At 34.3% G+C, this 23,714-nt stretch overlaps 1 protein-coding gene across 1 annotated transcript; it reads right to left on the bottom strand.

The window, feature by feature from the left end:
* Positions 1-14,957: 14,957 nt before the first annotated feature.
* On the bottom strand, positions 14,958-19,367 carry LOC143611752 (amino acid permease 4-like). Its single transcript, XM_077085909.1, has 8 exons — positions 19,258-19,367; positions 19,032-19,167; positions 18,705-18,938; positions 18,230-18,323; positions 17,904-18,118; positions 16,799-16,956; positions 16,485-16,712; positions 14,958-15,533 (listed from the first exon to the last, which is right to left on the bottom strand). Exons 1-8 carry the CDS (start codon positions 19,303-19,305, stop codon positions 15,108-15,110), a joined length of 1,539 nt encoding a protein of 512 aa, XP_076942024.1. The 5' UTR covers positions 19,306-19,367; the 3' UTR covers positions 14,958-15,107.
* Positions 19,368-23,714: the final 4,347 nt, after the last annotated feature.

Genomic DNA, 23,714 nt, shown 5'->3' with positions numbered 1-23,714 from the left:
TGCATCCAACATCAACTATCATAATCAACCATATTTGAGTACGGGCGGAGGTTTTCCATGACGAATAGCTCAATGAAATCACACAAACCATATTTGAGTATCATGTGCACCGCTACTGTTTTCATTTAATCTTTCAAATGGGTTTATAAAAATATATTTCTGCTATATGTCATTGTTTTAGCAATCTATGTTTTCACCTTAGAAAAAGCCACTTGATAATCATGCTAACACTTCTAAACAATGAATAGCTTGTTCCCGACAAACACGGCCCATCGGTAATAATACCAATAATAAAATTAAAAACTTGGAAAGTAGTTTGTTAAACAGTTTGTTGGTATTCCATCAATCAGTTGGTAACTGATGGACGCTTTTTTTTTTATAAATTGCCAAAATATACGGGATATAATCTAATTTCTTATCTTTTCCTTATTTTTGTTCGGGGTTGAGGGGGTGGTGAACCTTTACTAGCGACGTAAGCGTCAGTATTCCATTGCTAATAAAAGAAAGAAAGAAATTTTTTATAGGATTCATGCTCAAACTTTTTAGAGTTTGTCTATAATGGCGGGTGACCATTTTACCGTCAATAAATATATCTATAAATAGCAACGATGTTCTACCAAAATTTGCAACCTAAACTTTTTAGAGTTTGTCTATAATGGCGGGTGAAAACTTAATCCTGCATGACATGTAATAGTATAATTTTTCTTCATGCATGTAACCTAACCTAACACCAACACATTTACCAATAGACTGCTAACAATATATATGAAAAGGAACAACCGAATGATTAGTCCGTTTAGACAAAATTTAAAAATAATGGTGCGATGCTATTTTCCTCCCTTCTCTGTCACTGCTGGCATTTGGCCCTTAGCTTTTACGAACACAGCTACACCACCACCGCACCTCCACCACCTTCGACGCAACTCCACCACCTTCACCACCATAATATATCACCACACTAGGACAATACCACCACTATGAGTTGATTTTGGTGATGTTATGGCTTTGATTTTTATTTATAGATAGTTAGGGTTTGATTTCTGTTAATCTTGAACCATTTTTCTGTTTATTTTGTTGTACACATGTGTATGTAATTTATACTATATATAATACATAACTATGTGTAAATTAAGACATTTAGGTTTTAAGTAATTTACAACTTAGTTAGCAAATTGTACAACTTACATAGCATGTTGTAAAATGGCAAAGTAGTCAATTAGAAAATATGAAGTACGTAAAGTTCAATTATTTAAACACAGTTACAAAATTGTTCCCTCAACTTTGATTTACTTTTGTAAATTTAAGTAATAGTTACAACCTTAATCCTTTAACTTTTAACCATATATAAATTTTAATTTCACATTTAACCCGACTTTCATCCACGAATTTTAAACGGTCATAATTTTTTCATAAGCTGATATTTTTTTAAAAACTGGCATCATAAAAACGAGAATTTTATTCTCTTTAATTTGAGTATGATATCGCTTTAGTTTTTTTTAGTTAAAAATATTAACATTTACTTAGCGTGTTTACGATCCGGTTTTGATGGTTTTTAAATAAACAATTAGTAGTTGTTTTTTATCATCGTAAACCGAAACAGAACCGTTAAAAATTGAAACCATACCATTATCAACGGTCTGTGTTCTCGCTGCATCGCACGGACAACCGTTTAGTTATATATAACTCGTAGATAATTGATTATGTGGTAGATATTTCTACAGTAATTGTTAATAGATGAGTTGTAATTAAAGAATTAAAAAGAATGTTAACTATATACAAAAAAATTACTTCTTGTTCACTTTCACATTCTCCACTTGAAATCATTAATCATTTATTAATTGAAATTCTATCTGCGGGGATATTAGACGTTATAGTGCCATTACTACCCCGGCCACTTGTTTATGTTTGTGTACGGCATCGAATGATGGTTAAAATATCATTAAGAAAAAGGAAACATATGTATAAATCCTCTATATTATATTAAAATGATCCCTATGTTTAAGTATGAGTCAGCTCGTTTCGGCTATGGGTTAAAGACATATTTCATAACCAATGTTTGGCTTTAATTTACTTTCACATTTTCATAACCAATTGGTTTCATTTATTCAGTTAATTCAATTGATAATTGAAAAACTTAGTTGAGTTAATCATTTAATTGTCCGCTTTGAATTTGGATGTTGGTTCTCTCGCTAAGACAATTCTATCTGGAATTCTGGATAGATTTGTCGAGACTTTTTCTTATGAAGATTTTTTATAACATGGATCCAAGTAAATTTCAACTGGTAAGTCGGATTATATCTTTTGTTTTAATTTGCAAGCGAGAATAAAGAGCAACTAATACTTTAGTACAACACTACTACAAAAAGTGAATTGATTAATAGGGTTATTCATACACACAGCAGAAACTGAACCATAATAAACGTTTATGAAACAAATTTAAAAACGAACCAATGGCTTCTTAATTTATTTGGTTTTTCTATTATTTTTGTTTCATTTTCTGCTGACTGCTACCCCTATAGGACAAAAAGTCTTTTTTTTGCATATTAATAAAATATAATATAATGTAAAAAGTGACAAAATATAAGTTATAATATATGGTGCAGTAAAAATGATCGCATCCTCTTTATTGTAACATTTGAGAGAAAAGTTTACATTAACTAACAGTGGAACTCCCACTAATATTTGAGTAAACCGTATTGAGATGAGATTTTAATTGTTTATACTGATTTTGACACTTTAGATTTGACTCAACTAAAAACATTATCAGAAAGAAAACTCTATCACTATGGAAAATCCATTGAGTCGGGTATCAAACATGAGACCTCAAGAATCCCAAGCGTCAGCAATTACTCGTATGCACAACTAATTCTCACAATAATGTTTAAAGTTAAGTGAGCCTTGTAAACTTATTTTCTTTCATTTTTCCTAGTTCATGAGTTTACTAATCACTTAGGGTAATTGAGTTTGTTATCTTTATTTTACTAATCTGTCATAAATTAGGCCTACTTGCTTCATTTATTTTATCACTATAACTAATCAACTATAGTTTGTAAGCTAATTTTATGAGAAAACGCTAAACGATTGTGTTGTACATCCCCGTTATAAAGTTTAAAACAAAATCATTTCGTTTTTAAGAAAGTGATTATTAGTTGTCATTTGTCGAGGTTCGCACCTTATAATGTAGTTTTCCAGATCCAGTGTTGAGAACCAACCCGAAAGGACATGTTCCTTATAATTTTGCTAAGCTTGTAGACTAACAACCCAAACATCATGAGAGATTGTCAAATGTCTTACATGATGTCAACATAATACAAAAACCCGATGTTTCCTTGACATCAGGCAAGTCGTAAGCATCAACGGTGAACAAAAGGGTTCAAAGTGACGAGAAATGGGTAGGTAAACCCTACAAGCATACACTTGTTCACGTCCTATGAAGAATTTCATGTCACTATTGTTATTCTTAATCAAATGTATATATATTATTGTTTTATTTTACATTCTTATAACATATTCGTTATCCAACTCTTACCTTATTCGAAACACTTACAAAGGGGGGAAAGGAGAATTATGTGAGAAATGGGGGTGTTCATGGTTTGGTTATTAGCCTAAATTGAAAACGAAGTCATCATTTCATATATTTTGTTAACCAACCGTTTTTTTGTTAATTAATTTTATTCGGTTAATTTGTCAGTTTTCGATTAGCTTTGGTAAATGACCAAACCCAAACTTGGTTATAATTTTTGCTTAGTAATGCATGAACTGGAAGTGAGGCCATAAATACATAAAATATGCAGGCTAAAAATATATGAAAATATGAATGGTTCGGTTTGGATAGTTTTGGTTTTGGTTTTCTGAGGATACAAAATTAATAAACATGATAACTGATTTTTGGTTAATTCGTTCATGGTTTTTTCGATTAATTTCGGTTCAATAATCGCTCACCTATCGTAAAACAACACATAAAAATAAAAACAACTTTCCTAAAACATAATAAAGAAACAATTTCAAATAACATGAACAAGTTTTTTGAAGGTAGAAATGTCTATTGATCATTACTCGGGCATTCACCTTCACCTTAGTGATTAATTAATTACAACTTCCATAATATAATATTATGATGACTAGAGAGCACGCTATCCAAAACTCATAGGTCGTTCTCTAACCCTCATCCTACTTAATTAATTTACATTCATCATGAGGTCATTTTCGTCTTTCTCCTAATCATTACAACTAGTAATAAATATAGTATAGCCAAAATATCCTACCTAGAAGGGTATTATGGTAATTACGCCATGCAAACATTCTGGTCTCCAGCATAAAGTGGAGGTCAACGTAAGTGCTTTGGTGACTAGCCACACTACAATCAATATCAACTCTTTCTGCTAAAATGCGCCCTACTCGTGTATCACACAACCCACCATTCACCAACTATTACTTCGTGATTGTTAGAGGCATAAATGGTTCGGTTCATTCGGTTTTAACAAAAAATTCTAGGTCAAATGATTAGCTATACCTTAACGGTTTGATCCCCGTATGATGCTAAGACAACGAGAATTAATTTGGCTTCATTTAACATCCAAATGTACGTTCATGGTTTAACTTTAACAGGTCGACATATCATGTAAATATAAACGCATCAAGTGAATTAAGAACCCAAGCGGACCCATTTAGGTGTAGTACTACTAAATGACCCGTTACAAAACGAACATGGATTGACCTTAATTTTTACTACACATAAACCCAAACTTAATCACCAAAAACTGTACACAACACGAGCCTCAACTGGTAACAACAATAGATATTCATATAACACAAACAAAGAATGACAAAACAATGAAAGCAAATGGTATTAGACTATTATTAGATATTGTTATGGTAACATCCGAAAATATGAAAACCCTAATATAATAAATACGATAAAGTAGTGTAACTAATGGTTATATCGGACCTTCAATGTTTATAAAGTTAGTCATGTGATATTAAATTCGAAGTCTAAATAGTGAAAATATAACCATTACACTAATACTAATACATAATATTGTTATGTCGTAACACAATAAAATAATAGGAACTTGTTGTAACATAAAGGAAATCAAAATATGGAAATAAATAAATAAATAAATAAATAAACCCTTGTGTAACCGACAAAGAAAATGATAAAAAAGCTAATTCAAGTAATGAAAAGAAAGAATCAATAAAGAATTGTTCCTTCCAAAATTTATGAGCAAATATGACGCGTCAAGCCGAAATTTCGGGATTTCAAATCCCATGCAAATTAACAACCAGTCAATTGTACTAAACAATAAAGATTGCATCTTCTCTATTGTTCAAAACCCCCCTGTTCATCTTCAAGACCAACCGGAGAAACCGCCGCCAACCTCAACTGCCGTTGCCGGACACAACCATAGCCAGCAATAGGTAAACTAATTGTTAATTGGTTTCATGGAAAAATATATAAAGTGCACTAATACCAAATATTCTTTAAACTTAACACTAATGATAATAAAGAAACAGTAAATATTTAGCCACATCTACCTCTTTTATTAAATAATGGGCATCACAAGAGTTTCAATATAAAGCATACCGAATGAGTGAATAATACACTTATGATAAATTATTGTAGGATCTCTTGACGTTTAATCAAGTTTAAGTCTTCTTACTGTTATCGTCATTCACTTATAAGGTACGGATTCTGTGGTATTTAAATTATAGTATAAATATGGTTTTCATTAATCTTATAGTGTACGGACTTCGTGGTCTTACACTTGTAGCGTCATACCGTGTCTTTGTTCTCATAGTATATGGATTCTTGAGTATCGCGTTATAATTATTGAGTTGATTCATAGTATCGTGTCACCGTTATTAAATAGTTTCATTCTTTATTTATTGCATATTGTTATTGTTCAATTGATAAGTGAAATTGTCATGCATGCGATATTATATATTTTATTGCACTCATTATCGCATGTTCCTAAATGACCATTGTACATTGACTGATTGTTTTTGAGACAATATATTGATATTGACCATTGTTATTGCCTTTTATTTGACCTCAATACCCGAGCATTTATCCGCCTATGGGGACATAGGGCGTCAATCGAGGCACCTTTGACATGCTCTATCTGTGGCAGAGCGATTAGTCCACAGCGTCTCTATTTTATTGTGCGATGAGAGCACGTACTGATTACTGAGAAGCGTATGGATCGATCCTAGGTAATTGTTGCTGGAGTGAGATGGTTAGGTGTGTGTGCCCACATTCCTATCTCACTTAATTATTGGTGCATTAGTCTGCAGCTAATGTACATATTGTATTGTTACTGTGATTGTTATTGATACTGGCTCACATGGGTATTTCCATAATAGATTGTTATTGTACCGATTCATAACTGATTGTTCAGCGTACAGTGTCATTGTTATCGTTAAATTGAAATTGTTAACAGATTGTATTTGCTTCTTTCCTGATTATTCGTTTTGTCGTATCGTTCTTAATCGTTTTTTTGTTATTGTTATTGTTTTCTTCGTTGCTGGGAAATTTTTGGCTCAGACGTGTTTCTTTTTTTGTGTTTCTTGTATTTGTTTCAGGTACTCAAGGGTATCAGGGAAATGTGTGATAAGAGAGTAAAAGTAAAAGGCTAGAAGTTGGAAATCGAGAAACTTAATAAAATTCCTTTGACTTACAACTTGAGAAATAAAATATTTTCGATTTCGTTTGATAACGCTTCAAACAATACTAAGGCGGCTGAAAAATTTATCATTAAATATTCACCACCTTGTTTCGGGGATTTTTTTTCATGTCCGATGTGTTGCACATATCATCAACTTGGTTGTTCAAATAGGTCTTGACAATGAAAACATTTGTGATGATTTAAAATACTTTAGACTTATGTTACAAGATGTCTTCAAAAGTGGTAAAAGAAGACATCTTGAATATAAGAACTATTGCAAGTCGGTTGAAAGAAAGTATTTGGGGCCGAATTGGGACGTTCCAACCCGTTGGAACTCAACTTGTCATATGTTAAAGTGTGCTTTTGCCCAACGCCAAACTTTACAAGCTTTTCATAACAATCTTGTTGAAGAACGAGAGGCCGATATGTTTCCGGAAAGTGTTTGGGTCCAAGTCGGTTATTTGTTGGAGTATCTTGACGTGTTCAAAAAGTCAACAACAAAATTATCGGGAGTCTATTACCCTACTAGTTGTTGGGTTTTGCAAGAATTGTACTATACGTCTTGTGTTTTTAAAAGCTTTGCGGAGAAGAACAAACTCTTCGAAAATATTGTTGCGACGATGAAAGAAAAGTTCATAAAATATTTTGAAAACATACCGCCGGTCTTTACTTGTGCCGCCGCATTAAACCCCTATTGGAATGTTAATGGGGTTGAAACAACGATTGAGGAAATATTCGACAACTTAGGTATGCACGAGATTGACCCGAAGTTGTCGACGGAAGCGAAGGACAAGTTCAACAAAAACCTTCAAGACCTTTATGACCATTATTTTCAAATGTATGGTCCAAGCACGAGATCGTCTTTTGTGAAAAAAACAACAACTAGTAGGCCGTGCAATGACCCACTTATAAACTTGATGAATGGGATTCGTGAATCGGCATCTAAGAGGCAAAGATGAAACACACCAAGTAGCGAACTTGGTTGATATAGTGGAGCAAACTATGTTGAGGGCGCAACGGTCGACGAAATTCGCAATATTGATTTGTTGGCTTGGTGGAAAGGTAAACAAAACGAATTTCCCATTCTATCCGCCATGGCTCGTGATTTGCTTGCCGTACAAGCCTCAACGGTTGCTTCCGAATCGGTTTTTTCTCTTAGTGGGAGGGTGTTATCTATGCGAAGAACAAAACTAACTCCCGAGTCTCTAGAGGTTTGCATTTTCCTAAAGGACCATTTGGATGTGGTGGATCGTGTACAACACAAGGCGAACTTTGAAGACGAAATACCAATAGAGCGTCATATTCATGATGAGGAGGCGGAGGACGGGGTTTCTTCCGATAACGAAGACGAGGGTGAAGACGAGAATGAAGACGTAGAAGAGTTGTAATTATTTGTTTTGGTAAAATTATTTGTAACTTGTTCAACTAATATTTAGTTTTGATTTGTTTTATTATAATTACTTTTGTTACTCATGAATAATTTTTGTTACTTTTTTAATAACGACGAACATTTTATTTATTTAAAAAATAAATATTACAAACATTATTAAAACATAAACGATACTAAACATAACAACTAAAACATAAAAAACAAAGTCCGTCGTTTTAATCCGGGAATACTTATTTTTGGGTTGTAAAGCCGGACGACTCTCCCACGTCGTTTTAAAAGTACATTGTTATTTGAAGGGACAAATACCATAAAAAAACATGTTTATTGTGTTTTTCTCATAAACGTCTCAAGATTTTACAGAGAGAATTTCTCATAGAATTTCGTACACATGCTAACATCATGGTTTTTTATTTCCTTTTTTGTTTGTTTGTTTGTGTGGCATAGATGTAAAAGATACCACCTTAGACATGGAAAATCTATTTATAAATAACTAGTTTTTATCAGGCGCGTTGCGTCGGGGCAATTGAAATATGTTTATATACCTGTCCCGTCCTGTCGCGTTTTGAAATACGGATTTGGTTGGTATGGGTTAGGTTCGTTAAGATACCGACAATATATTACAAAAAATAATGTGTGTATTAACACATAAACAGTGACAACACTCGTATAACAAAAAAAATAAACTTGTCAAATTAACATATACAAAATAAAAATATTTATAACGATGTTTGTTCGGTCAATAAAACCAGGGCGTTGGTAAAACCCTAGCGCCATGATGGCGAGTCTACGAGAATTCGGTTAGTATCGGTTGCCGTTTGTTAATTACAGTATAAACAACTTTGGTAAAACCCAATCGTTAAAACCTAAAAATAATAAATTCATCAAATTAGCATATAAAAAAATATTTAAAATGACCTTATTCGGTTGGTAAAACCGGAGCGTTACGGCTCCTGTGTTGCGACGTTGAGTTGGTAAAAGCTGGGCATTGGTAAATACAAACGTTGTCAGTCCCAGACGTTGCAGCGGTAAGTCGATGTAAATTAAATTGGTTTCGATTACGTAAAAAAAGTCAATAAAACCTGAGTGTTGTCGGTTGTGGACGTTATAGCAGCAAGTCGTCGCGATTTGGTTGATTTCTGTAACGTTCGTTACAATATCAGAACTAAAATAATAATAAAAAACATAAAAATAGATGCAGCCAACGGTGTGGTGCCACTTGGACCAATAAAAGTCTAGCGGCACCAAACTTTCAAATTATTATATAGTAATAATGCTTTGGGCAAAGATGCACACATTTGGCATATGTTTTTAACCCTTACTACCCAAATCCTAATTTATTTAAATATTTGCTTGGCTCATCTAGGTATACAATAATCAAATGTGGGAAGAAGTCCGACGGGTTGATTGGGTATACGAGAATGCAGGACCGGCTCAACCTTTTTAGTAGCCTAAAACAAATTAAAAAACTGTGGCTCTTTTACGAGTTTGTTACAATGGCATCAAAATTCATCCTAAAACGAGAGGTGTTTCTGCTAATGACATCACATTGTCAGATTATAAGAGATTAACAACAAGTGTTTTTCAATTTTACTAATGGAGAAAATAGAAACCGGTTCACTAAAAGTATATATGTTGAAACATTTGATAAAGTCACTCTTTTGTGAGTGATACAATTTGTGTCTTTGGATAACTCTTGAAGAGGACAACCTATTTCAGGTTTTAGGTCTTTAATGAACACGCAAGTTGTATAACTCTTAGTTTAACTTTGGTAATCAATGCATTAAAGGTCTCACAGTTAACGAACCCGTTTGAATAAGAGAGATGTTTTCTTCGATTGGAGGAGTTGAGAATCAACTTACAATTGATCGTTGATCGTTCTTTCACGTGAGCGCTCTGAAGTCTGAACCAACTGTTTGAAAGAAGTTGAATTTGTTACTTTTAACTTGTAGCATAAATAAAGAAGTGCAAGTTTTGCAGTCTAAGAGATCTTTAAAGAAACTTTGCATTTTGACTGTTTGATGGTTTGCAGCGACATACTAACACGTTAAGTATATCATGATTTTAAAAGTGCTTAGAACTCGAATGAAATATTTGACATGATATTACTTTTGAAAACCCCCGGTCATGCAAAGTGCTTAGAATCAAGTTCAAATTGCACATGGTTATGACAAAAGTACCCGAACGGCCGAACCTAGTGGAAACCTAAAACAACAAACACATAATGAGACGTCTATACAGGTATATTGACACAAAAACATAAAACATTATACGACTTGTGAACTGGGATTAAACAATTCAGTCCCTACAAAATTAAGTTGAGATATTAAAAATGATGACGTAATTATTTTAAAAGTTACACAATGTATACGAAAACCTTGATAAGAAAAAAGTTCATGACTAATATACATAAGTATACGAAAACCTTGATATTAAAAATGATGACGTAATTATTTTTTATTGTTTTTTTTTTAATTTTTAAGGGGTTTTGATCTTAATAAAAACCATAAAATAAATTTTTAAAAAAATAATAAAAAAATCATAACTTAAAATATAAAACAAAAACAAAAATAGTAAAAAAATTAAAGCGTTTCATCCGTTGTCCTCGTTAAAAAAAAAACAAACTGGCAGAGTAACCGAAAATGAAAAGTCGACGAAAACGGAACAAAAACATGCTGAAACAAGCTGTTAAGTGCTTAAACGAGCTGAAAATCGCTTAAGCGAGCTGTTAGGTGATGAAACGAACGGAAAAATCGCTTAAACGAGCTGTTAGGTGCTGAAACGAACTGAAAAATCGCTTAAACGAGCTATTAGGTGCTGAAACAGACTGAAAAAATCGTTTAAACGAGCTGTTAGATGCTGAAACAACTGAAAAACCGCTTAAACGAGCTGTTAGGTGCTGAAACAAGCTGAAAAATCGTTTTAAACGAGCTGTTAGGTGCTGAAACGAACTGAAAAATCGCTTAACGAGCTGTTAGGTACCAAAACGAACTGAAAAATCGCTTAAACGAGCTGTTAGATGCTGAAACGAACTGGAAAATAGCTTAAACGAGCTGTTACGTGCTTAAACGAACTGAAAAATCACTTAAACGGACTGAAAAATCAGATAGTATACCCGTGAAGGAGTACCAGTTGACAAACGGCATTATGGTCGTTCCATTTAAAAAAGTTTTTTCTAAGTTGCTTTAGACCATCCGTAGTGGCCATTTATGGATGGCGTTTTGGTTGATAACGCCAGGGGCACAACCCTCCCCCCCCCCCCCCCCCCACGTTTTGGGGTTTTTTTAATTTTAAACGTTTTGTGTATAACGCGTTGAATTGGCTCGAAATTCAAAAATATATCCGTTGGGGGGGGGGGGGGTTGGTTACCGTTGGGGGAGCCGTTGGATTTAAAAAAAAAACCTTTTTAAAATAATAACTAAAACTATACTATAAAAACAAACCTAAACCTCATTCTTTTTACATATTCCTTTCTACCACTTCTCTACCAAATATATTTTTACACAATTATTTATACTACAATACTACCAAAATGTTTCCGTTTAACAACCAAATGTTCTCGGTTTCGGTCAATTTGCATGTCAAGGCAACGCAAGCAACCAAAATCCATAACCGAACCCATCCACCGCCCCGATGCCAACCGTCCTCGTCCAACAATCCTTGTATCCGTTCGAAGTTCAAATGGCCGCGTACATGGCATATCTAGGTTCCGGAGCCCCTTTACCAAATACGGCGCCCCGTTTCCAAAACCCAACCACGAACATTTTTGCTGGTTCGGGTTCCCAATCCGAATACGAGTTCGTGCCAGAGACACAAATAAACCCGAAGCCACAACCCGTACCGGAGACCGTCGGCGGTTCGAACCAACGCGGACGTCAGAGAAAACACACAAAGAAGCCCGTCGGCGAAGCTCGGGCTAAAAAAATACCATAACGTGGAGTATCGACGAGTGCGTACTATGTGCTCGTGCTTGGTGCGATGTATCGGAAGATCCCCTGTGCGGTAAGTTTTTAAAAAATTAATATATTTTTAAATTTTTTAGAACAAACATTGAACTTGTAATGTTTTTATTTATTTTAGCGAACTATCAAAAAACGGACGTATTTTAGAACAAAATTAAAGAGTTGTTCCAAGAAGTTAGTGGGGACTCGCTTCAAGAAAAAGATTCCTTACCGTCGAAATGGAACAACATAAACAAAAAATGCACTGGTTTCCATACGGTTTACTCTTGGATAGTTCGAACGTGGAGTAGCATTGTCTCGGACGCGGAAATCATGGAAAAGGCGTTGACAGAGTTTCAACATAAGGCCAAGGGGAGCTACAATTACTTTGGCATTTGGAAAGTATACTTGAGGTTTCACCCAAAATGAGCCCCGGTTATGGAGGCCAACGCCGAAGGTGGTCCGCGTAAAAAAAGTCTAAAACATCGTCTTCGGTTGATCCAGAAACGCCCTGTTCCGACGCTCAAAACTTCAAACGAAGCGACAATGAAGCCGGGAATTCTTATGCAGATATTACCGAGATGCCTCCACCGAAGGGGGGGGAGAAGAAGCAAGGGAAAGGGAAACGGGGAAGGGGCCGCATCGTCGTCGGCAACGGGTTCGAAAGCCGAAATAGAAAGTCATTTTAAGGAAATGAACATTCGACTCAAAGGTATACAAGAACTTTGAGCCCAACTTCTTCAAGTAAATTTGGATGCCGTTGAAGCACTTAAAAGGAATGAATTGGACAACGACATCGATGTTCTAACAAAGGAGTTATCCGAAGACGATCCGAGAGTCCAATTCCTAAAGGCTATTCGGCAGGCGAAAGTTTTTGAAAAATACAACATGTATTATTATTATTATTATTTATGTTTTTTTAATTTAATGTATTTTTTTTAAATTTTAATGTGGTTTTTTAATTTTATATTTAATTATTTAAATGAATTATTATTAACAAAACAAATAAAATTAATAGTGATTGGGCGTCACGTGGCGCATTATGCCTGGGACACGGGCTTTATGACTACACCCTGTTTTTGTAAAAAGCCATAACTCTTACTGGGCGCCATGTGACGCATAATGCCTGGGGCACGGGCTTTATGACTACTCATGGTCTTATCAAAATTCAAAAACTTCTGTCAATATTCTACACACTCAAATACGATATTTATCTATAAATTCAAATAAAATTCAAGGTTGGTGTAAGCGAAAAATCTCAAGAAGCCGATACTAGTTTGAAATAAGACGGTTCAAGCATAAAAGGAGGTAGTTCAAGGTTGAGTCAACATCGAAGTCAACAACAACAAATGTTTACATAACAAAGGCTTAACACCCACAAATGTTTACATTCCCAACATATGAATATTCGGTAACACCAAGGCCTCTTACCCTCATTGCACAATTGCATCCCTAGTTGCTCCCTAAGTCCTTATCAATACCACTACCTTTAGAAAATCAAATGGCATTCAAACCATTTGCAATGAGAAGCTTGATTCATAAGTTACCACATAGCAATGAGGAACTCAAGAACGATATCAATATAAAATCAAAAATATAATTTAATATGATAAATGCAAGTTTAACATGATCAAGATGAAGGAATCGTACCGCCAAATATGATATTTTAGGGAATTATGAGGTGACAATGCAGAATTACTGGAGTCTTAGATACTTAGGGTACATGAAAGGCGTAGTACCCTTTCTTTTTTTGAACGACCAACAAATAAAGCCCGGCTATCCGGAAAAACCCAAGGACAAAAGGTGACCTCATACGTCAGCAATTCCAGACAACGTTGGGTAGCTCAAGTCCATCCGATGAAAACCCAATATCTAAAGATCCACTGTGGTAAAACCTAGTTGAGATCGAATTCGAACTTGAAACCTCGCGGCCGCCAAATCTTCACTTCTCCTTCAATGCCAGTTACGATAAAACTTGGGAGAGAATTGCTATTTTCATCCCTATGGTTTGCTCTTTTTTCATTTATGTCCAACAAGTATTTTTTAGTCTTTTTCATCGTTGTGGTTTCATTTTCTTGTCAGTATCACCAACTCTGTTAATTTTAGTATGTTAAGTTAGTATGAAATGACAAAAATACCATATTAATTAAATAAAGTAAACCGTCTTTTTGGTCCCTTAGGTTTGCTCACTTTTACCATATCCATCCAAATTAAACTTATATTTAATTCTAGCTCTTATCTTAGTCTAGGATTTTAGAGGCGGTAATCATCTTCATATAGTTTTATCATAGGACTTAGTCGAAAACCATAAATGAGAGAACAAATATAGTGTAATAGTGAATACACATACAATGTTTCTTCATACGGTAAAAGAATATTTAATTTTTTTTTTCTGTTTTGAATAGCAAGGGTGAATGGTCTCCAATAAGAATTTTAACACCCCTTTGTTTTCAAAATTTGGTCTCTCATAATAATTTGGTTTTCATGGGACTGTTGTTTAATCATGCAAAGTACCTATCGTTGGTGACTTCCATTGACAATTCTGTAAAGGGGTTTTGCTCCCGAACCCCCACAAAGGGTCGTTGCTCCCTTGAACCCCGGATACGTAGGTGCATGAAACAAGTGTAGTAATTAGTGGACGCGTGTTTGATCTTAAAATAAATCCTAATTATTATAACAGCTTTAATAATAATCAGCAAGTTCTGATGGTTCCTACAATAATACCAAAGGGGTTTTGGTTGTGTCTATCAGTTGGTGTCTTACGTTGTCTTTGTCATTTATTTTTTACCTGTATGGATTATGGATTGTTGCTGACCTCATCCTGATCTTATAGGTCAACCACTAGTCCACAACTTGAATATGTTATCACTGAATATGTTAATTAAGAGATTTAATCTTTAACTTTTTATAAAATAGGAATCTTATTGGGACCAACCTCTAGTAAAGCAAGGTATGATTGGAATATTCCTAAACACATTTTTTTGCAAATTTGTAGTCTATACTTTTATAACATGTTCCAATATAACAGAATACAAAATTTATTTCACAACTTTTAGCAAATACATATAACTGCATCATACTAAACAGTAAACACCCATGGCTTAACAAAGATGTTCAATAACTGGTTTTGAAGGGCTTGTAAGTCTTTAGATCAAGAACCACGCCCGCAATCGATCCAACCGCTGCAGCCACCGAGACCAAAAGGCACCCGAAGCTTAGTATCTGAAACCCGATCCATTGGCTTCCCCATTTCTTTATCTTCTTTTGTGACATATACATTTCAATAGGGAAGTAAACGGTGAGTGGCCAGAACCCTAAGGCTCCAAGCAACCCAACCACGTCGTTGAAGAAAGGTAATAACATGGATATTATTGTGGTAATGATCACAAATACGGTCCTCCACACGACACGAAAGAAGTTAACCTGGAATACCCCGTAAAATGGGATTGGGAGGTCGTATTCGGCTGTCACGAAATCACTCTTGGACCATTTTTGTGCACTCCATTTCTCGACGAATGCGAATAATGGTTGGCAATAGACCTAAATGAGTCACGAGTCATTAATTGGTAACAACAAAGACATATTGTTTATTTTAAAAAATTATTTTGTGTTACGGACTGAAACCATTGCAAGGTATGGGACTTGTCCCACATCGGTTGTATGGGCAACTGATGTGGGGTTTATAAGCCAAATGTGTTCCCTCACCTATCAGACTAGTCTTTTGGGTTGAGTTCTTCTGTTTGGCTTGTAACATTTTGCCACTATAAAACTGACTACTTATGACAGAAAATAATGGTCACACAAAACCTTGTGACTGATTTTAGGGATCAATTTTTTGGTCTCAAACTAGTGAGCAACAGCCCGGTTTGCAACCGATCTATGACTATTTTCAGTTGTAAATTAGGTGCAACCGCTAAATAAAGATTTAGAAAATGGCATTTTTAGAAAGGAAAAAAAATTGTACGAACACAAGTCAAACATAAAGTAAAATGTAGAAGTTAACAAATTTTAAATGTTCAAGATCAATATGTTATACACAAATTGGCAAAATTTGGCCTTAGACCGGGTACTAATTTTCAAATTTAAATTACCTTTTATGACTATTTTACAACCAAATAAACAATCATAAATTTTGTCATTTCTTTACGACCGATACGAGTGAGGTCGTTGTCGTTGTGACCATTATGATTTCGGTCGCAAATCACTGACAAGATTAACAATTGTTTGTTTGTAGTTAAATTTAATTACAAGAAAATAATCATTTTAGTAAAAAGGAGGAAAAAGAGATGCAACATTAAATAGGTATGAAAAAAGATAGGTATTGAAAAGGACAATAATGACTTGAAGGTCAAGTAACGAGTGGCTAGTTCACTTGGTAAAGACTTTTAATTCTTAGTAAGAGTCTTGGGTTGTAACCCAAACAATGAATATATGTAAATTATTGGAACAATAAATGACCATTCATGATTTATGGCATAAATATATAACAACCTGATAAGCGCCAACAAGATGCACAACAATAGCGAGATTGGCTATATCAAGTAGCCAATAGGGGTCATAAAACCCGAACCCGGTAAGTAGATTCCCTGGAGCCTCATCTCCAAAAGCAGCATAACCCATACACCCGCAAAGCAAATAAAACACCGTCGTCACAAATATGCTCAAGTAAGTCGCTTTTTTCATCGTCTTATATTCAGCTGGAGGTGTTTTAATCGTATCCTAATATATTTCAAAAATATTAGAACTATAAAATTAACTTTTTTAAAATATGGTATTTTGTAAGTTTAGTTAAATAGTTTGAGTACCTGAATTTCAATAAGTATGATGGAATATGAATATGCAAAAGCAATTGCTCCTAATGCTTGAAAGCTCCTCCATAACTTTTGGGTGGAAGTAACTGTGCCAGCATGAGTTATTGTTCCTATCTCTATCCCTGTTAAGCTCCCTTTGATAACCTTATTTTCTACAAAATTTGTATCAAATTATATTGCGATATAGTAGTAGCAGTTAATTACAGGTATTTATGAGTCTAAACAATTATGGTACATTTTTGTTATCGTGTCCGTGTCCTTGTCGGGTCCAACATACTGTCTAATAGGCTTGTAAACGAATCAAATGAACACATACGTGGTATGTTCGTTTTTTTCATTTAATCTTAAGTTAACAAGCGACCATACATGAATAATTAAATGAACAACATATTCTTATTCGTGCTCGTTGGATAAGAAAAATGAGCATGTTCATGTTTGTTTGTTAACATTCTAAACGAACATTCATGAAACGAGCAAAAAAAAACATGAGTAAACGGACGTACACGAGTAAATATGATATTAGTGTTATTATTAAATCAACAACGGCTCTGAGTTTTAATACGAATGATAAGGTGATAAATTTATAAAATAAACTAAAAGTATGGGCTCATATATTTATATAAAAATATTGATAAGGTGGTGGACTAATGAGTTTAAATGGAAGAAATAAATTGGTCAAATATACAAACGAACAAACAAATATATACGAAAGTTTATGAACATAATAAATGAACGGAAAATGTGTTTATTAAATAAAATTTGTAATTGATGGTCGTTTGTTTATTAAATAATATTCAGACATAAATGAAAATCCACCGAGCAATTTAGTGTCTTTGATACGTGTCTCATACGTATATGTGCATTTAATTACATTTTTTTTGGAAATCAATCATTGATCATGAAAAATATCATGGTTATAGCCTAACTTTTTATCTATTAAAAAGATACTTTATGTGGTATGTGTATATTGGAGGGGACAAAATAAAGTCACAATAAAAGTGGATAACTATGTTGTAATAAAGAAAAATGTCTGGTTCCGATGTGTAAGATGTTAAAGTAAAAGACATGTATGTGTGGTTCTATATCTATCTATGCACACCTGCGGTTTCTGCGATCCCAAGAGCAAGACCGATGAACGAGTAAGTGAACGACATGATAGCCGCAACGATGGAGAGCCACCACACTTGGTCAAAATCCGGGATCTGGGAAAAAAGAATCTCAATGATCCCGAATGTTATCATGTACCCGTTACTTGACATGTGACACGGGTCCTTCCCATGGCTTTTGTGAAAACAGTTTGATCTTTTTATAGCCCTGAAAATAATAACAGTGATGCTTAGTTATATCATGTCAAGTTAGGTTTGTTACATTATCAACACTTTTTAAAAGAATAATGGTCATAAAGATAAGTAAATAATGGCTTACATCATGCTAACTGAGGCTGCTATTGTGTAGCCAATTGCAACACCAAATAAGTTTGTGTATTGTATAATGCCACATATTTTCACCTTATGCCCCCCTAAAGAAGAAAACAAGAAACATAACTATGATAGATTAGTTAGGTTTCGATGCTTATGTTTTTTGAATTCAAGGGAGAGATGTAATATTATTGTAATGTTATAGTGATTTGTATCCTTATGCGCCACCGATACTGTCTATTTTGCCCACAAGAGTTTTACAATTATGTTTTTGGTTGTTTGAGTGAAAACTACCCAAGAGGTCACCCATACTAGATTGCTTTCAGTCAAGAATGTTTAACTGTGGACTTCTCTGCTCATCCACAACTATTGCGCCAAAACATCTTGGCGATACTGGGACAGGGCATTCTTTATGACCCAATGTCTCTGGTATGGACATAACAATTTGATGTGTGATTTGCCTAAGGTGTCATGATTTATACCTAGATGAGCCTTGACGGCTTCCATGTAAGTATAGCACCTTGGTCCGGTGACAGGGTCACCGCTCCTATAACATTCCGCTAGCAAATTAGAGGTGTAGAGAATGACCAAAGCAAATAGAATCATAATAGTCGGTCCAGCGACCCAGCCGAGCTGCCCAACAGCCCATGCCAATGATAGGACTCCTGACCCGATCACCGCAGTGATTATATGTGACGACGCTGTCCAAAATGTACCTTAATTCACAAAAGATCATAGTCAATAAGCCTTCAAAAAATGATTAGACATGATAAGTGGTTAGTTGTAAAATAGCATACTAGATTATTTACCGGTACGCTTTAAGCGACCATCATCATCGAAGCTCTTTGAATACGTGGCCTCGATGTTGATGGCTCGGGCTGGGTTATCCGCGTTAGTTTGAGCATCAACTTGTGAATAGTGCATAATATCTTGTCTTTCTTCAACCTACCAAGGTAAATAAATGTTAATTAATTGTGCATAAAAAAGAACGTACTTGAATATATGTGCATGTGTGTGTAAATAAGTTGAGCTTACAACTCCATGACGGATTCTTGATGGCATGGTTCTACTTCTTGGCAACATTTTGAAGGGTTATAATATGAATATTTTATGGGAGAGAAAGAGATTGAAGTAGTGATGAAAATGAAATGAATTTTTGATGATGTTTTATAGGAGAAATGTGATGTGGGTGTTAGAGGAGGTACAAGAGTGAAGTGACATGAGCAAAGCAGTTAATTGGTTGATGTGGCCGATATCCCTTTAATTTATTTAGTTAATAATGCAATGTTAACTAATTCATAGTCTTAAATCATATTTGTAATGAAAACATATTTTATACTTGATTTCTAATACTCTCCCTGATCTCTGTATGCCATGATCCAACAACCACCTTAAGACATGTAAAGTTATGTGAATTACCATTTATCAACTATGAAAGTATCACATATAAAGAGGTGAACTTTCTCTAGAGCAACGGTAAAATTATAGCCATATGACCCTAGAGGTCTCATGTTCGAATCATGAAAATAGACTCTGATTGAAATGCATGGATAGGTTGAGTACATTAGCCCCAAATTAGTTCCACAACCCCAAACCCCGCACATATGAGAGTCTCTTGACTCGAGTATTTCTTTAGACCATCCACAATAATAGATTTTTTTTGGATGTTTTTAGGTGTTTGTTCACATCAATCATTTTTATCTTTTGTGAGTGTAGTTTTTGGCTTTCATTTTTAATTGATGTTTTTTCACAAGAACAACAAAAAAACATGACTTTTTGCAAGTGGTGGGGCGAATAGGTGTTTTTGGGTGGAAAATGTGATAATAATGTGGCAATGGTTTTAGGTGTTCTTAGCATTTCTTATAGAAATCACACAAACCATATTTGAGTACGGGCGGAGGTTTTCCATGACGAATAGCTCAATGAAATCACACAAACCATATTTGAGTATCATGTGCACCGCTACTGTTTTCATTTAATCTTTCAAATGGGTTTATAAAAATATATTTCTGCTATATGTCATTGTTTTAGCAATCTATGTTTTCACCTTAGAAAAAGCCACTTGATAATCATGCTAACACTTCTAAACAATGAATAGCTTGTTCCCGACAAACACGGCCCATCGGTAATAATACCAATAATAAAATTAAAAACTTGGAAAGTAGTTTGTTAAACAGTTTGTTGGTATTCCATCAATCAGTTGGTAACTGATGGACGCTTTTTTTTTATAAATTGCCAAAATATACGGGATATAATCTAATTTCTTTTCTTTTCCTTATTTTTGTTCGGGGTTGAGGGGGTGGTGAACCTTTACTAGCGACGTAAGCGTCAGTATTCCATTGCTAATAAAAGAAAGAAAGAAATTTTTTACAGGATTCATGCTCAAATTTTTAGAGTTTGTCTATAATGGCGGGTGACCATTTTACCGTCAATAAATATATCTATAAATAGCAACGATGTTCTACCAAAATTTGCAACCTAACTTCAATCATATTAGCAATAATATTGATCAATGGAACTTTCTTTCATTGCATATATATGCAAAATGCAATTGCATTCCTTCGTCTTTAGACTAATCTTAGCTACCATATACCCTCTTTGTTTATAGTTTATGCAGTGGTAACTAAATTATTTAAATGGTGTTCCTGGATTTAAAACAATGCAAATATGGTATTGGAATCCTCATATAGTCATATCTTTGCATTTGGCATCGATGCTTCTTAAACAAAACCTAAACCCATATACAAAATCCTACATGCTAATGCGGAGATCAGCGTGTACTGGTGTACAAGCAATTCATAAAATTTGTGATGTTTGAAAATGTAATGTAATTTATTTGTAAGATGTGAAAACTTAATGTAGTTTATTACTTGAACGGTCTAATTAAGTAAATAGTGCTAGAGGTCTTCCCTATATATTTTGGATAGTTTTGGTTTTGGTTTTCTGAGGATACAAAATTAATAAACATGATAACTGATTTTTGGTTAATTCGTTCATGGTTTTTTCGATTAATTTCGGTTCAATAATCGCTCACCTATCTTAAAACAACACATAAAAATAAAAACAACTTTCCTAAAACATAATAAAGAAACAATTTCAAATAACATGAACAAGTTTTTTGAAGGTAGAAATGTCTATTGATCATTACTCGGGCATTCACCTTCACCTTAGTGATTAATTAATTACAACTTCCATAATATAATATTATGATGACTAGAGAGCACGCTATCCAAAACTCATAGGTCGTTCTCTAATCCTCATCCTACTTAATTAATTTACATTCATCATGAGGTCATTTTCGTCTTTCTCCTAATCATTACAACTAGTAATAAATATAGTATAGCCAAAATATCCTACCTAGAAGGGTATTATGGTAATTACGCCATGCAAACATTCTGGTCTCCAGCATAAAGTGGAGGTCAACGTAAGTGCTTTGGTGACTAGCCACACTACAATCAATATCAACTCTTTCTGCTAAAATGCGCCCTACTCGTGTATCACACAACCCACCATTCACCAACTATTACTTCGTGATTGTTAGAGGCATAAATGGTTCGGTTCATTCGGTTTTAACAAAAAATTCTAGGTCAAATGATTAGCTATACCTTAACGGTTTGATCCCCGTATGATGCTAAGACAACGAGAATTAATTTGGCTTCATTTAACATCCAAATGTACGTTCATGGTTTAACTTTAACAGGTCGACATATCATGTAAATATAAACGCATCAAGTGAATTAAGAACCCAAGCGGACCCATTTAGGTGTAGTACTACTAAATGACCCGTTACAAAACGAACATGGATTGACCTTAATTTTTACTACACATAAACCCAAACTTAATCACCAAAAACTGTACACAACACGAGCCTCAACTGGTAACAACAATAGATATTCATATAACACAAACAAAGAATGACAAAACAATGAAAGCAAATGGTATTAGACTATTATTAGATATTGTTATGGTAACATCCGAAAATATGAAAACCCTAATATAATAAATACGATAAAGTAGTGTAACTAATGGTTATATCGGACCTTCAATGTTTATAAAGTTAGTCATGTGATATTAAATTCGAAGTCTAAATAGTGAAAATATAACCATTACACTAATACTAATACATAATATTGTTATGTCGTAACACAATAAAATAATAGGAACTTGTTGTAACATAAAGGAAATCAAAATATGGAAATAAATAAATAAATAAATAAATAAACCCTTGTGTAACCGACAAAGAAAATGATAAAAAAGCTAATTCAAGTAATGAAAAGAAAGAATCAATAAAGAATTGTTCCTTCCAAAATTTATGAGCAAATATGACGCGTCAAGCCGAAATTTCGGGATTTCAAATCCCATGCAAATTAACAACCAGTCAATTGTACTAAACAATAAAGATTGCATCTTCTCTATTGTTCAAAACCCCCCTGTTCATCTTCAAGACCAACCGGAGAAACCGCCGCCAACCTCAACTGCCGTTGCCGGACACAACCATAGCCAGCAATAGGTAAACTAATTGTTAATTGGTTTCATGGAAAAATATATAAAGTGCACTAATACCAAATATTCTTTAAACTTAACACTAATGATAATAAAGAAACAGTAAATATTTAGCCACATCTACCTCTTTTATTAAATAATGGGCATCACAAGAGTTTCAATATAAAGCATACCGAATGAGTGAATAATACACTTATGATAAATTATTGTAGGATCTCTTGACGTTTAATCAAGTTTAAGTCTTCTTACTGTTATCGTCATTCACTTATAAGGTACGGATTCTGTGGTATTTAAATTATAGTATAAATATGGTTTTCATTAATCTTATAGTGTACGGACTTCGTGGTCTTACACTTGTAGCGTCATACCGTGTCTTTGTTCTCATAGTATATGGATTCTTGAGTATCGCGTTATAATTATTGAGTTGATTCATAGTATCGTGTCACCGTTATTAAATAGTTTCATTCTTTATTTATTGCATATTGTTATTGTTCAATTGATAAGTGAAATTGTCATGCATGCGATATTATATATTTTATTGCACTCATTATCGCATGTTCCTAAATGACCATTGTACATTGATTGATTGTTATTGAGACAATATATTGATATTGACCATTGTTATTGCCTTTTATTTGACCTCAATACCCGAGCATTTATCCGCCTATGGGGACATAGGGCGTCAATCGAGGCACCTTTGACGTGCTCTATCTGTGGCAGAGCGATTAGTCCACAGCGTCTCTATTTTATTGTGCGATGAGAGCACGTACTGATTACTGAGAGGCTATGGATCGATCCTAGGTAATTGTTGCTAGAGTGAGATGGTTAGGTGTGTGTGCCCACATTCCTATCTCACTTAATTATTTGTGCATTAGTCTGCAGCTAATGTACATATTGTATTGTTACTGTGATTGTTATTGATACTGGCTCACATGGGTATTTCCATAATAGATTGTTATTGTACCGATTCATAACTGATTGTTCAGCGT

Source organism: Bidens hawaiensis, unplaced genomic scaffold (genome assembly GCF_021521415.1).
Source record: "Bidens hawaiensis isolate Kalapana, Puna unplaced genomic scaffold, B.hawaiensis_p1.1 tig00032090_1, whole genome shotgun sequence".
In the NCBI taxonomy this organism is placed as follows: Eukaryota; Viridiplantae; Streptophyta; class Magnoliopsida; order Asterales; family Asteraceae; genus Bidens; species Bidens hawaiensis.
This window is presented reverse-complemented; position numbering and strand designations above follow the sequence as displayed.

Coding starts and splice junctions, on each gene's coding strand:
- LOC143611752 (XM_077085909.1), bottom strand. CDS start 19,305: ATGTTGCCAAGAAGTAGAACCATGCCATCAAGAATCCGTCATGGAGTT. Junction 18,324..18,704: donor AGCCGTCAAGGCTCATCTAG/GTATAAATCATG, acceptor TTTCTTCTTTAG/GGGGGCATAAGGTGAAAATA. Junction 15,534..16,484: donor ATCTTGTTGGCGCTTATCAG/GTTGTTATATAT, acceptor TGACTCATTTAG/GTCTATTGCCAACCATTATT.